This window comes from Cydia fagiglandana, chromosome 17 (assembly GCF_963556715.1).
Source record: "Cydia fagiglandana chromosome 17, ilCydFagi1.1, whole genome shotgun sequence".
NCBI classification, from domain to species: Eukaryota; Metazoa; Arthropoda; class Insecta; order Lepidoptera; family Tortricidae; genus Cydia; species Cydia fagiglandana.
The window spans coordinates 7,514,413-7,530,362 of NC_085948.1; the positions used below are offsets into that span (position 1 = coordinate 7,514,413).

A 15,950-nucleotide genomic window follows, 5' to 3' on the forward strand; every position below is an offset into this window, starting at 1 on the left:
ACGGCCGCTATATGACGGCACCGCTATCCTAGGAAAACCGATCTTTAGGGCTTGAGGCCTTAACGCTTGAACATTTACAGGAAGAACAGCCTATCCGAGAGCGCCTCGGAAGGTTGTTCATGTATGTTCTGCCCGACGAGGTAGGCCAGCTTGTGCGCGTACTGGCACGGCGCCGGGACACGGACGGTGCCCGGCCAGTTGTAGTACAGGTGGCACATCTTGTAGGTGATCTTCTGGCACTGGTCGGGCGTCAGGCCGCTGTCGTCGTGTACTACCACGTAGTGCGTCGGTGTGACCGTGCCCTGGTTCACCTTTTGGGAGACGATCAGGAAGTCGTACCTAGAATGACGAGTGGAATTAATAAAAAATACTTGCAACAGAACCACAATGAAAGAAATTGATAAATATAATCATTTACCTTAGAATTCATTTTCCCAACCCAACGACACCATTTTATCTAGCAATCCCCGTGTATTCTATAGCGCAGTTACGGAGTCAATAGATTTTTGCTTTTTTTTAAGTACGAGAATGAGAACCGTCATATTCCTGACAAAATGTATGGGATTTGACATTGACCGACAGTTTTGTGACGATTGCTAACCGGTCGTTAATAGTACACAGTTAAGTGAAAATGCTCATATGTGCGGTGTTAAAAGGGTTAAGGTACATACCTACCTTAAGGAAAGGACCTACCGAAAGAACGTATAACTCACCAGTCCCTCCTGGTAACGGTGTGGTCCAGCACAGTCCCCGGGCGCGGGTTGGAGAGCCCCTCGCGGCCGCGCGCGAAGATCCGGGTGTTTATCCTCTTCTGCACCACGATGTACGTCAGCGTCGGCTTGTATGTCTCGCCCACCACGTTGAAGCAGATCTTCATCTGAGGGATCTCGTAGTCTTGGACCACTTTCAGTTGGCCGTCACCGACGCCGTCTCTGTACGTATAAAGTAGTAATTTATGTATTTGCGATACAGCGAGGAAATGCCGCCAGCATCCTTGGTACAATGCCTCAAGGGCCTATTTTATAATTAAGCTAGTTATTAACGAAAAAGGCTGTCACCGTTTAGTCGCTAGCGTTCACATCTCTTGATAAAAAAAAATGTCATTATTATCCCAAAGAGTAGGTTTACAACGAATCACCCTTGAAAATCTGAAATCTTTTACAATATAATAAATACACTTACGCAAAGTTGTACCTAAAATGAGATGCACGAGTATCAGCGTTTAGTAAAACTTGTATAAAAAAAAATCGATGCTCAAGCTATAAAATCGACTACAATAAAATTAATCAGGCTTTTCATATTTTTCCTCTTAAAGGCAAAGAGAAATTCAATCGTAAATGTAAACTTTCGTAAAATTTCCTTACATTCGCCATATCTGTCAAAATTTTCCTTTGATTCAGATGCCCGCTGGGGCTCCTCCGGGGCGGTCACGTACCTGGGCGTCCCATTTTGACATTTCGTTTTGGCATATAATTATTGTATATTGACAGAAATTAATGTCCGTATACGAATGATGATGCCAGTGAAAAACTGTGTTCTAAATAAATAGGACAAATTCATAATGTCACAAGGAGATCTTTTGACGGAGATGTTTTATAAAGTGTACTGATACTAATAAAAACGTGATGTGGCAACGAGAAAATAATCAACTAGAAAATGCTATGACAATCGATGGAACGCCTTAATGTGTCATTTGGCTCGCGAGCAATAAAAAGTTCGATTGGCTAGGCTAGAATAAATTTCTATGCGTCAAACCTCTTGCGCGGCATTATTACAATATTTGACGTTGTTAACATGTGCGCTGTACAGTTGATCGTCCGCGGCACACTACACGTGGGGTCACTTTTTAGCTCGCAGTCAGACTTCTAAAGCATTCTAATTTGCTAACTGACCTGTACATGATGATCCTGTCAGGCAAGCGGCCGTTGACGCGCAGGTAGTGTTTCAGCGCGTCTACTAAGCAGGACTTGAGGCCGTCCACGATTTCCTGCCCTCGCTCTTGGAACACCGCCTTCGAGTACCAGTGGGTCATCGACTGGTTATATGACGCCACGAAAGCTGGGGAAAGACAAGTTTTTTAGTCAGAGCAATGAAAAGATGAAAACCCGTCACTGCTTTACTATTATGCTATTGAGCAGCCCACCCATTGTGCGAGCGGCACATCGCTACATACGTGCATAGTTCTACCTCACGTGACAAAGATACTCACCACACACGCTACGCTTCTTCCGCCCGGCGTCGTGGTAACTGTCAATGCCGACGATCATGGCCGTCTTGAACGGTATTGCGATGCTCCATAAAGTGCCTCCAAGTTTGCAGTTGATCTGCAGCAGGATTTTCTGCGTGACGGCCCTGACTTTCTTTTCGTTCATGACGGTGCGAGCGTTTATAACCTGAAAAGGTTTAGTCCAGTTTCATTCTATTTTTAATGAAGATTTTCGTTACAAGGGATCACTCCCTAATTCGAACCGTAATTTTTTAAACAAACATCATTTTATGAATTATAAATAGATTTCATGTAAATAAAAATGTCTATGATCTTTTAAGGCTGACACCATATCTTCTAATCCATCCGGCTCTACCTCTTCAGGCAATTCCTTGCTATCCTATACAATATAAAATAAAATATAATAAAAAGCCTTTTATTTGTGATCCCTTAACATATTGTACATAGAGTTTTTTCGAATCCTATTTGGGATCCCCTCTTGGGTAAAGGCCTCCTCCAGCTTTTGCCACCTATCTCGGTCTTGGGCCACTTATACCATATACTATATAATATAAAATATTAAATGAGAATTTTAACTCATTAGTTGCAAAGTCAATGGCTCGTAATTTAGTAACGACAACGTGTTACTGTTGTGCAAATAGCGCAGCTCAAGTATAAGGAAATTCGTAAAATATTACCTGTGACGGTACAGGGTTCTCGGCACAACAAATCCTCTTGATGGCGGCGTAGCGGTCGTCGCGAGACGTGGGGCACATGCAGACCACGAGCTGGATGGAGGAGTTGATGGTCTTCTTGAGGGCTTGCACGTAGGTCTCCGTGCGGTCGGTGGGCAGCATCACCATCTCGGGCTGTTGCACCATCACGCCCATGGGGCCGCAGCAGCGGCGTAAGGTGGCCAGGAAATTCTGGAAAATTAAAGTAGGTAAAGGTAGGGGTAAAGCTAGACTGTGGCCCTATGTATTACGAACCTCAAGTAATATTTACTTACTTACTTAATTCTTATTGGCAGCGTTCCCACACTGTATGGCGATGAAAACTTGTTGGACAAGCCAAGAAACCCTTTCTCAATAGCGTTGACCTTTAGTCAACGCGAAGTGCGATATAACTAACATTTTCATGAAACTATCTCAAGAAAATAAGTGTCCCCTTTATACTTTATTAAATAGAGAAGTCCGTCTGTTAGGTAAGACCGTCTACAAGCTCTTACGTAACTGCGACACATACCTGCGTGACTTGCTCATCCCTCTTCGTGAAAATGATCGCCCATCGAATAATGTCAACCGCCTGCATCACAGTATTCCTGGTGGCGTCATTGTTCCAGTCGGCGTCAGGTTTGCCTTCAACAGAGCGGTTGTTGCCAAAGTACAGAGTCTCCGGAGCCAGCGTGCGGGCGGCCAACTTCACGGTGTCCGGGTGTATGCTGAGACCCCAGCCCTTTAGCCGGTTGCGGGCGCTTTCGTTGTCGAGCACGTTTTGTAGGTACTAGAAATAAATGAAGTTTCAATGGATGATGCATGTTAAAGATTGGTGAAAAAGAGGTAAACATGGAACAGTAGCAAGGAATCCATAGAAAGCAAATTTTAACCATGTCACAGAATAAATAATAGTACTAGGTACAGAAGACTCACTCTCTAACAAAACGCGTCTGTCACGATCAGCACAGATATGGCCGCTAGGTGGCGACAGCGCCACGCGCGGCTTATGGCAAACCCCAAAATTGAGGTCGAACGGATGGACTTTTAGCTACCTGTAGCAAAGCGAGGAAATCGCGGAGTGAGCCACGCCTGACCATGTCTACTGTCTTACAGGTGTTTAAAGAAACAAGTCCAATCCGGTTCTTGCGAGCAGACATGTGTGGACGGACGGACAAACAGACAGGATATTTGCTGACTAAAAGTAATTCTTTAGCTTACTATGCAAACACTAATAGTAAAGAAATATAAATAAACTGTATTCATTTATAACATGGATTATTATAATAAATAAAATATAATTCATTTATTTCTGGGTAACAGAACAAAATATAAAATATTTGTAACTTAATCTAAAATTAATATAAATGTATTTAAATAAAATAGACCTAAGAGATATAGGCCTCTAACAGCTTGATCCATTTTTTGCAGTCTTGGACCTCTTTTTCTTTTTCCATCTGGACCTTTCCAGGCTGTAGCTTGTATTTGGATTATTACCTCCACCATATTTGGATTTGGTTTCCATACATACTAAATTTTAAAACGGCTTGAGATATTGATTAGCTTTCGGTTGGGTAGAGTGGAATGAACTTGACAAAACCATCTGGTTAAAAATTACCTACTTGTCAAATTAAGGGTCATTAAGGGGTATTATTTAAAGGTTGGCTTACCTTTTTAAAAGCAGCATGCCGCTGGTTGGGGTCGATGCGGGTGTATGTGGCCACGTCCTTCATCAACCTGAAGTTGGACCGCTGGTCGTCCGAGAGCCCCGTCAGCTGACACAGCTCCGGGACCAGGCATATTAGGAAGTCCGTGGGCACTTCCGAGCCGGGCATGCGCTTCGTTTCTCTGAACACACACTTGTAATATTAATAGTTTGAACAACACATTAAACTTACTATAAATTAGAAGGGTGGTTCACGGCCCCGAACTGTCCACATCTGAGGAGTGTCTTTTCAAAAGGGCTTATTTTTGTATGGTGTTCATAGAGAAATAAGCCCTTTTGAAAAGACTCCTCATCTGTGGCTGAATAGTGCCGGCGCTGTGAGTAAATTAACCCAGAAGTTTTTAACTGAAATATTTAGCACTCGATGTGAGAAAGTTTTTACTTAACACATTTGGGGAGTTTTTTTTTTTTGCTTCCTTTGGCCTATGACACATGACGTCACTTACCGTCCGCGAACGCGTTAACAAATGGGCATTTATGAAGCAATCAATAAATGTCCTAATAACCTCATTTTCGTAACAATCTAATTTTACTTAATTATTAATTCAGTTACAATTTAATTGTGATGTAACTCAAGTACCTTATTTTTTAAAACTGTTAAATTTCTTTTATGAATATATTTTATTACTAAATGTGTTTATATCACAACCTTACCTAGATATCAGCATAGGCTGATCCAGATCCATGATTTCAATTCCATAGTTCTTTTTGTAGTAATCGATGTAGCTTATCGTCACCATTTCCCCTCCTTCTTTCTTCTCAAAAGTGGATCTGGGCGTCATTGTGTCGTCAATGCTGTCGACCCTAAGACACGTACAAATAAAATTTATACACTACGAAACTTCTACTCATAGACTAGGAATACTCTAGACGGAGTTTAGAGCAATTATTTCACGAAACCGATGCTGCCAAAAATACTGGGGTGCGGGCGACGAGGTGAGCGAGTCCTGTGCCGTGATTGGTCCGTTCAAAGACACGGGCGTCACACAAAGACACAGACAGAAAATGGAGTAAAACTACCGTATATTTGTGGCAGAGGGGGTAGCGCTAGTATGCTCAGTATGGAGGATGTCTTGTCTGTGCTTCTACTACACATACACACCTCATTCTTCATTTTACAATCTTAAAATATTCATTGAATTAATTTGATGTATGTTGCTAAGACTTATACTTTTAAAAATTAATTATTTCTTCCGGACGGGACTCTACTTGTGATAGTTAGGGAAATTAGTCCATAAGGCCTCATTCGTACGAGCGCTTTTACAACGCACGTACAAATACAAACGGATTCAGACGATGGCGGTGGCATTTTATCAAGCGTTGTTGGATTACGACTTTAAGCGTTGGTCGTTAAATCTTATTTAGCGTGCGGATAGATTCAAGCGCTTTTTGACGCGCATTGAAAAAGCGCTCCCGCGAATGAGGTCTATAGTCCGTTTTTTTAGCATTAGAAAGAACTTCGCAGAAGTAAGCTTGTGGTTCCAAATCCGGCACTTTTAGCGGAAATCATTTGAAGTAAATTATATGTATTTACCATGCTACATTAGATAATTTAATCATTATTCACAATTAAAGAGCCTGATAATAACTGCACGCTCGCTTCTGTGGAGTTCTTTCTAATGCTAAAAAAACGAACTATAAGAAAGACCACATACCTGAACAGTTTTTTGTTATAAGTCGTCATAACGGAGCAGCCGATGAGCATTTCCGTCATGGCTTGTTTCCACGACGAGCCCTTCGCCTGCACCGTTTCTTTGATGAAACTCAGCACCGATTGTGTGCGGAGAACTCGGCTGGTCGAGTCGAGGGACAACATGAGACCGCCTTCGAACTCGTTCACCGTCGTTACGTAACTGAAAAAAAAACAAGTTTTAGGTTTTTAATCAAAGGCGTGCGAAGGAACCATTCCGTCAGATTTCTGCTGTGTCACATAGATGAGTTAAGTAGTTGAGTACGCACCCTACGCACAGAGCTGTCTTTTGCCTGAGATCTTTAAGATTTATTACTCTGTCTTATACGTCTCTCAGTCAAAACAAGAGATGCCACGAATATTCGGCATCTATTCGGTATTCGGCCACTTTGCCGAATATTCGGTATTCGGCCGAATGTTGCCTACTATTCGGCCGAATACCGAATATCTGTTGCACCTATCTAAAAAGAAAAATTACACAATAAAATAACCAAAAACTAGGTGTATTTAATATTTAAAATGTATTCTTGGTAAGTAGTTAAATACGAAGGCATGTTTTTGAGCATTTCTTGATCATACAATATTTTATTTTTATCATGGGTCTGATTTGATTGACTCTAATTACATTAATTAATTTTGTTCAACATAAAAATATATCTTAGCAAACGTTGTGCTTTGATGGCCAACAGTTTTCATAATAATTGTGACTTAAAATGTTCGCATGTCATGCCAAATATTCGGTCGCCGAATATTCGGTATTCGGCCGAATATTCGGTATTCTGTATTCAGCCAAATTCACTATTCGGGGCATCTCTAGTCAAAACCTTCATTCGCGTTTATTAAATACAGAGGCAGCGGGCGGCAGCGCTTATACAGCATAGACGTGCGCGCCGCCGCGGCGCGCCGCCGCCATAAGGAGTCAGCGCGCCGCCGCCGCCGCCGGTAGTTTAAAATTCGCGCCGAGACAAAGCCCGTAAGAGTACAAATTTAAAATCAATGGACATAAAGCGCATGCGACGTGCCTAGCTTTAGCGTTCCGACTGTTCCGTTTTTTTTAAATTCATTGATTGATTTATTTTAACACTTAAATCGATAACGTCCACTATAATGGACATCCCAAGAAAAAAATTCTGCACCAAATATTAAAGCATAGCGTTACTTTCCTCTGGTAGCGTACTTACACTTGAATGATATGTTATTTTTAAGTATGAGTTTATAAGAAAATATTGGGAACTAGTGTGAACATAATCTTTTTGTCAAAGTCCTACAGAACGCAGAACTTGCAAGGAAGCATCCGACAGACTGACATTTTACCCATATTGCATTATATTTTTTATATGACAGTATTAAGCAGCGTTAAAATAAAACATATAATAGGTTACTAACTGGTCTGTTTATTACGTGGCAATGTGATTTACATAAAAATGTTTTTTTTTTATGGGTAAAACATGTGTAATGTCCAGTATTTTGCCCATTTTAATCGACAACACGGCACTTTTGCTAAGTCCAATATGTTAGACGTTGCCAAGTATGCGAACAGTAAAATTATTAAAATTTCTGGTAGTTTTTGTGGTAAATAAATTAAATAGAGGTATGTTAGGTGTTTGAAAACATTTTAAAAAGTCATTACTTGCCGTATTACGTAATGAACCAAATAGATAAAAAAGTGTGTTTGTTTGTTTCCTGTTTATGTGTGGATTTGTTTTCATCAAAATACAGACCCGATTTCATTTGAGATATTTGCTGGAAATTTTTGATAAAAGTGCATGCATTATTTTAATAACCATTGCTTAGATGTTACTGCTTCCTAGGATAACCCGCTGTTTGATTTAATGTTAAATAAATGATGTCAATGACTGGTAAAATTTTACCACCTACGAGCTATAAAATACCAAAAATATAAAAATAATAGGTTTTACTTCAATTCATTACATAAGTTGACATTATCAGTAAGTGTATTTCTAATTAAAAAATGCAATTATTCTATATTTATTTTAAAACACATAAAATGGACTAATAAAACCTTATGCACATAAAGTAGGGTTGTCTATACTCTGCAACGTCCAAAATACTGAACGTCTTTTCATTACGCGGCGTATCTTTTTATTTATACCGATCCTGGCAACGTCCACCAACATACTGACATATGTTTTTTTCATGATATTTCTACAATAAACCAAAAAAACGATGTAACACAGTTTTTTCGAGATTTTTCCCGTGTTGTTTTAAGAGTTAATCTTGGTTTTTGATTATACGTATATTGAAAAGTTGAAAATCCCACGCCGCCGGCGTTACGCCGCCGCCGTGGATTTTTTCGTGGCGCGCCGCCGCCCGATTTTTTTCGACCGGCGCGCACGTCTAATACAGCATAATCTACTAACTACTCTATTCTAAAGTCATCAAGGTTCAAAACGCAGTGACCGCCCGGGCCATAATTTAATTGCTGCGGAATTCGTACGGCCTGATGCTCATTTTACTTGTTTGATCAGCCCATTGTACTTACAACTATATTCCGAAGACATTAAGGTTCAAAACTGCTTACCCGGGCCAAACTTCCAGCTTATGCTGTGGGATTTGGACAGCAAGGTGTTCGTTGAAATGCTGGCGGCCGAATCGCACCATGTTCAGATCTTTCATGATTTGCTTGAACAGCACGTTGTACAGGTGCACCATCTCGCTGAGGCGTCGTGTGCGGCGGAATATGATCTGTGGATGTATTGAATTGTCGGGTGACAAGCAAAAGTCACTAAGTACTATCAAAAAATTACAATAACAATGCACTTTATTACACTGGTAACACGGTTTATTGTCCAATAATTTCAATGGTGTTAGTTAGTGACTTTTGCTTGTAACCCGACAGTATGTGGTAAGTATAAGGTCAATGTGGAAAAGACCGTCTGTAAGCAAATAACGTTTACAAGCTCTTTCGTGACTTCTAACTGTTGAGGGTAGAGCAGAAGGAGCGAAGTTCTTCCTTTTTGACTTTGTCTGAGCGACTCACGGACGGATACGAGTTCTTTTCTTACCTTATGATGGTCTTTCCATAAAAAAAATATTGTCCGGTCTTATGGAGAAGACTTAAGAATTAATCTTAAGTTTAACTCAATATACTGTTGGAATCCAAATTTAACGTATACGTAATAAAATTAACTATTTGAATCAACCTTTTACCTTTATTTGAATCATAATGAAATGTTTTAAATACGGGTGTTCTGTAGGTATTTTAAGGGTTCAGTTTAAAACATACCTTTATATTCACTTTCGACTCGTCATAAGGATTCGTCGACACGAGATTCAGAGCTTCCTCTGGCAGCATGTGTGGCACATACAGTGTGGTGCCGTCAAAGGTCTTAGTCTTGAAATATTGGCTGTGTTCTGTAAAAAGTTTAAAGTGCTTAACCCTTTGAACCCAGGCCTATTGTGACCGGCGCGTTATCCTAAACATTCGGAACGCACGAATTAGTCCGGTGGCCGGCTGCATGAAACAAACCTCATCAAAAAATAGAATATACCTACCCTGTAGAGGTACCTGACATTTAGTAGCTTCCAACGCACTTGGTCGGCCTAGGCTTAACCTGGCAGATTTTGTACAAATGGCAAAAACGTTGGACATCAATTCATCAAAAAAAATCTCATCGAAAAATAGAATGAAACTTGTATGCTAGGATACCTGACCTTGAGGACAGTAAAAAAAAAGTGGTCGGCCTCACCTTAGCCTGGCAGTTTTTACAGTCCGACCAGATTTATTGGGTCACGTGAGAGCTACAATTTACCTCATCGAAAAATAGAATGAAACAAACGGATTATAATAGCTAAAATAAGCCTGTTGACGTATGTCTTGGTCGGCCTCACCTTAACCTGGCAGTTTTTGCAGTCCGACCAAATTTATAAAAAAATCATCAAAAATTTTTTATCGTAAAATCGTATGAAACTTGTATAAATAAATAAATAAATAAATAATTTCTTTATTCAGACAAATACAGTCCACATTTGTTAGTCTGTTGCTTATAAACTAGGTTAATTGTACAGTACGATAGTAGTAGTGGTAGTTGTATAGTACGATAGCTGCCTTTGAGGACAGTAAAAAAAAAGTGGTCGGCCAAATCCTGTGTTGGTAGGTTCCTGTGTCCGACCAATTTTGTGGTACCACGTAAGAGCTACAATTTACCTCATCCAAAAATAGAATGAAACAAACGGATTATAATAGCTAAAATAAGTCTGTTGACGTATGTCTTGGTCGGCCTCACCTTAACCTGGCAGTTTTTGCAGTCCGACCAAATTTATAAAAAAATCATCAAAAAATTTTTATCGAAAAATCGTATGAAACTTGTATGGTACGATAGCTGCCTTTGAGGACAGTAAAAAAAAAGTGGTTGGCCAAATCCTGTGTTGGCAGGTTCCTGTGTCCGACCAATTTTGTGGTACCACGTGAGAGCTACAATTTACCTCATCGAAAAATAAAATGAAACAAACGGATTATAATACCTAAAATAAACCTGTTGACGTATGGCTTGGTCGGCCTCATCTTAGCCTTTTCAGTTTTTGCAGTCCGACCAGATTTATTGGGTCACGTGAGAGCTACAATTTACCTCATCGAAAAATAGAATGAAACAAACGGATTATAATAGCTAAAATAAGCCTGTTGACGTATGTCTTGGTCGGCCTCACCTTAACCTGGCAGTTTTTGCAGTCCGACCAAATTTATAAAAAAGGCTTTTGAAAAGGCTAAGGTGAGGCCGACCACTTTTTATTTACTGTCCTCAAGGTCAGGTATCCTACCATACAAGTTTCATTCTATTTTTCGATGAGGTTTTTTTTGATGAATTTTTGTCCAACGTTTTTGCCATTTGTACAAAATCTGCCAGGTTAAGCCTAGGCCGACCAAGTGCGTTGGAACCTACTAAATGTCAAGTACCTCTACAGGGTAGGTATATTCTATTTTTTGATGAGGTTTGTTTCATGAGACCTCAAGTTCCGAAGCAGTTAAGTTTGCAAAGATTATCAAAGTAACGTCTACATGAGAGAGAGAGATAATCATATCTAACATACCATTTAGTAGCTTGAACCGCAGCGCTCTGTAGTCCTGGTCTGGGTGATATGTCACTTCGTATTCAAAGACACTGTTCTCCTCAAAGTTGAGACGGATGTAGTTAGCAGTGACTTCACAGGGATCGCCGGATTGACCCATCTTTACCACGGGAGGGGTGTCTTTCACTTCACTCTGAAATTTTGATAAAATTGTTTAGGACTTATTAATCAGCAAACTCAAAGGTCATTTGAACGCCAGTTAGGCGGCTTAGACGATGAATTTCTAGTTTAATAATAAGCTAGCTTATTAAGTGTGTTAGCTTACATGTTTTTTTTATAGGTAATTGACTATTCCGTGACAAGAATATGTTTTGATTTTACTGACTGTTACTTTTTTTATATAGGAAAAGACATTTATAACCATTTTATTGTAGCTTCTATCTATAAATACTGTATGTCGTTTTATCTATCGCTAACTGGTTCAATAAGACACTTCAGATCGCGGAATATCGCCACCTAACCAGTGGTAGGACTCGGTAGTCCTACCACTGGTTAGGTGGCGGGTTAGGTGGTCTAAAACCACCAACAAATGCCGACTCCGCCTTATCGAGCAGCGCCGCAGGATCACTATCAGCACTCAACTGCATACACTATGGTAACTGTCTGACACCGTGTTGGCGGCCATCTTCTGCACCAATCCCAGAATGAATGAGCATTTTCGAGCTAAGGAAACGGGTGTGGGGAAAAATTGAGGCTCTTCCATACCTCAGAAGCATCAATCCGTGTACAAACAGCAACACTCTTACTGTCCATCGGTGGACCTTATGCCTTTTGTAATAAGGTCCACCGATGGACAGTTAACAGTGTGGGCGATGGTACTTACGAAGGGTTTATTCCTAGCAACGGACGAAGGCTGCACGGAGGTGCCTGACACCGTACTGGCGGCCATCTTCTGCGTCAAGCTGGTCACGTCATGGCCGTTCTGATCGGCCGCTTTCGGCGCCGTTGCTGCCATTCGCGCTTGCCTATAAATAGTATAAATATATGGTATGATCACCACCATACTAATGGTGGGAAATTTAAATACCCGCAACGTGTTTGGCAGGCTATCAATCCACCAACGGACAGCCGCTGGCATTCACAAGACTTCATTATACATTTCTTTAACTACCTTACGAGTTATCACATGGGGAGCTGTGACTAAAAATATATGTTCCTGGTTTGGGGTATGTTAGTAATTACTGTCTTTACCTAGATATTTTTATATAATAAACAAATAATACTGTTAATTCAAACCATCGCCTGTTCTTTCATATTTTATACAGATTTTGTTCTGATACACATGCATGAAATAGTTACTAGATAGATGTATTAATTGCAGTCTAGTGCAGATAGCTTAACTAAAAATTGTGTACTTACAACTGCTGGAACATCTTTCCTCTTCCAGTGCCGGACGCTTTAGGTGCAATGCCCGGCGCGGCTGCGGGCGGCGCTACGTCAGAGGCCGGGCTGAATGTGGGCGCTGCAATCAATATAAAATTTAATTTTCTCAAAAATGGACGGCAAGGTCGACATTGCCGTCTAAAAACTAGGTCGCGAAGCGCGTAGTTTATGGTCACTCAAAAATTAAAAAGTTAAAAACATTGCAGTCTCGCTTTTGGGACTGCAATGTTGCATACAAATTCCATTATTTGTCGAGTTCCAAACTTTTTAAAATTTGATATGGCCATATTAAATGAAGGCACAGGCCCATTAAACAGCCAAACAGATGATTAGTACCGCGACTATTTAGTTGTCTCAAATAGGTTGGCGTATTTTCGGCAGAAAAATACACTTCTATTTTTTTATTAAAAAAATAAAAAGGCGGCAAGGACTTTTTTCTGTGAAAATATATACGTAAGAACGTTGGTTTTGTAAAATATTTCTATGATATTTATATTTCTTGCACCATTTTTGAGAAAAGCACTATATATGACTCGGCTGGAAGGCTACTTGCTGGCTTCGGATTCAATTAAACGGACTCCCAAGGTCGTCCGTTTAAAACGAATCCTCAGCCTGCAAGTAGCTACTTCCGAGCCTCGACAATAATGTACTATTTATCAATTACGATTCACATGCATAAGGACCATTCCACTTAGAGCATTTAGTAACTGGAGACATCATGGCTGTCATTTTCTGTACGAAACAGTCTGCCGATTTTTGCGGAGGAGGGGACGTCAAATGTATTGCTTTTTTACATGATTTGTACGTAACGTACAAATAGCCATGTCAGTCCATACAAAAGTTTGCACAATTGTGCAAGTTATTTGGCAGAAGGGTAAGCTCTTAAAGGCGACTCCAGTTATTAAGTGCTCTAAACCTTTCCATAAGAATAACTGCCTTCCTTCCACTCGGCGCGAAAGTCAGCAAAGAGAATCAGAATGGAATTAATGAATAACTTAAAGATTATTTTTTCACTGACAAAGGTTGGATTCAGAAGTTAGGTTCAAGGTCTTATATTTATATAATTATATTATCTGGCAGACCGAGCTTTGCTCGGAAAACATGTAAAAACCCAAATATGCGCGTTTTCCCAGAGATAAGACCTAGCTAAATCGATTTATCGTCCCCGAAATAGCAAATTTCATCGAATTCGTTAGAGCCGCTTCCGAGATCCCCGAAATATATGAATAATCAAGAATGGCTCGTTTAAAGGTATTAGATTAAATTCAAAGGTATTGGATGGAGTTAATCCTGAGAGGAGAGTTAATCCTTTTAGCACCGCCACGCCTATCGTGTCCGGAGCATCATCATCATCGTCCGGAGGTGTGTGAACGAAGATTGATATTGGGCTGTAGTCGCGCGCGTGAGTTGACATCTTTGACGTTCAAAGGGTTAAGGAGTGACTCCTAGATAGCGTTGCCATACGTCCGGATTTGTCCGGACATGTCCGGATTTTTGACCCTTTGTCCTGATTGCGGCCGGACTTGGCATGTGTCCGGATTTTTAGGAATGACCTTATAAAAATAAAATGCGCTCCCGGGGAGGGGGCTTCGGGATCGAGCGAAGGGAAAGGGAAAAGTAAATCCACGATACAGTACACCACAGAGAGCAGCGCGCCGCCGAGGCGTCGTTCAAGCTACGCCAAATCTCTGCTACAAAAAATGTCCGGATTTGTAGGGTGATGTCCGGATTTATATCAGGACATTTAATTCTTCCATATGGCAACCCTACTCCTAGAGAATATAATACGTACGTCCAGGTGGCTGTTGTCTTTTGGCGAGCATGGCCAGAAGATGCCCGCGGCCGCCCCCGCCAACCGAGGAGGGCGCGATTGTCGTGGCACTCACCTAAAACAAGGGGAATTATTATTTTAAAAAACCGGACAAGTGCGAGTCGGACTCGCGTTTCTAGGGTTCCGTACATGAGTCCGACTCACGCTTGACTGCACATTTCTAATAGGTTTTCCTGTCATCTATAGGTAAAGAACTATTTTGTATATTTTTTTTCAAAATTTTAAACCCAGTAGTTTCGGAAATAAAGGGGGAGGGAGGGGGATGGTCATTTCAATGGCTATTTTCTTAAATAACTCTGAACGTATGTATTTTAAAATTATAAAAAAAAAACATGTCCATCTTTGGGTCACTAATTTACATATGTGTGCCAAATTTCAATTTAATTGGTTCATTAGTTTCCGAGAAAATAGCCTGTGCCAGACGGACAGACAGACAGACGCACGAGTGATCCTATAAGGGTTCCGTTTTTTCCTTTTGAGGTACGGAAGCCTAAAAACAAAAAACCCGCCTGCTTACATATATTTTTTAAATACCTATGTAAAGTAAATGAATATGTATAACTAAATAAAAAAAATTGTTTTTTCACTAGCTTTCATTTGATACCCATATTGCTAATGGTAAGAAAAGTTTTAGAATAAGAATTAACCATTTCGTCACAAATTGACCGTGCAGCGCTGATTTTCAGTCCGTGCCCTTACTGAACCACATTAATATGTATGCGGGATATTTTTAACAGACTTTTTACCTGTCTTAGTTCTGTTCTGTGGGATTTGGCTTTAAGGACTGAAACAAGAGCTTGAATTGAAACTATCAGGGATGTTTGCCGAGGAGTGTAACAATGACTTTTATGCGATCAGGCGAAAGTTAATACATACTTATTAAACTTAAATCTTAATACAAAGAAGTTTTCTCAAAGCACTAAGTCAAATGGGTTTTTGTCTATGAATGGAGTGAAAACTCTAAGTTTAGGTACATATGTATTTCTCTATGGTTTAAGTAATTTTTGTAAACTTACAACACTTGCTCCAGGAGTAGCGTCCGGAGACCCATCTGATCCAGAATCCAAGTTCTGGCACTTTTTCAGTGCCATCATCATGGCAAGGCCACGGCCTCTGCCTTTACTGGGATCCATTTCTTCAGTTTACTGAAAAAAGAGATAACATGTTTGAAGACAAAACCCTGGTTTGTTTAACCCTCGTGCCTTGAAACCCTCACAATGCTCAAGATTCCACTTTTCAACTCCACTCCACTTTGCATACAAATGTCTATGCATAGGTAAATTTAATACCTAGAACAGTGGCCTGTTCTATAA

General features: G+C 40.4%; 2 protein-coding genes across 2 annotated transcripts in view; both read right to left on the reverse strand.

Annotated features, from left to right (window-relative positions):
* The window catches only part of LOC134672872 (cuticle protein 1-like), a 195,652-nt gene that overhangs the window by 139,871 nt on the left and 39,831 nt on the right, over nucleotides 1-15,950 (reverse strand). The window lies entirely within an intron of this gene.
* On the reverse strand, nucleotides 50-15,809 carry LOC134673012 (piwi-like protein Ago3). The gene is made up of 16 exons (XM_063530966.1): nucleotides 15,654-15,809; nucleotides 14,599-14,692; nucleotides 12,783-12,885; nucleotides 12,247-12,388; nucleotides 11,385-11,556; nucleotides 9,583-9,710; nucleotides 8,878-9,041; nucleotides 6,301-6,498; nucleotides 5,300-5,449; nucleotides 4,590-4,767; nucleotides 3,452-3,709; nucleotides 2,905-3,132; nucleotides 2,210-2,393; nucleotides 1,893-2,058; nucleotides 714-932; nucleotides 50-339 (listed from the first exon to the last, which is right to left on the reverse strand). The coding sequence occupies exons 1-16, from the start codon at nucleotides 15,768-15,770 to the stop codon at nucleotides 75-77; spliced, it is 2,766 nt and encodes a 921-aa protein (XP_063387036.1). The 5' UTR covers nucleotides 15,771-15,809; the 3' UTR covers nucleotides 50-74.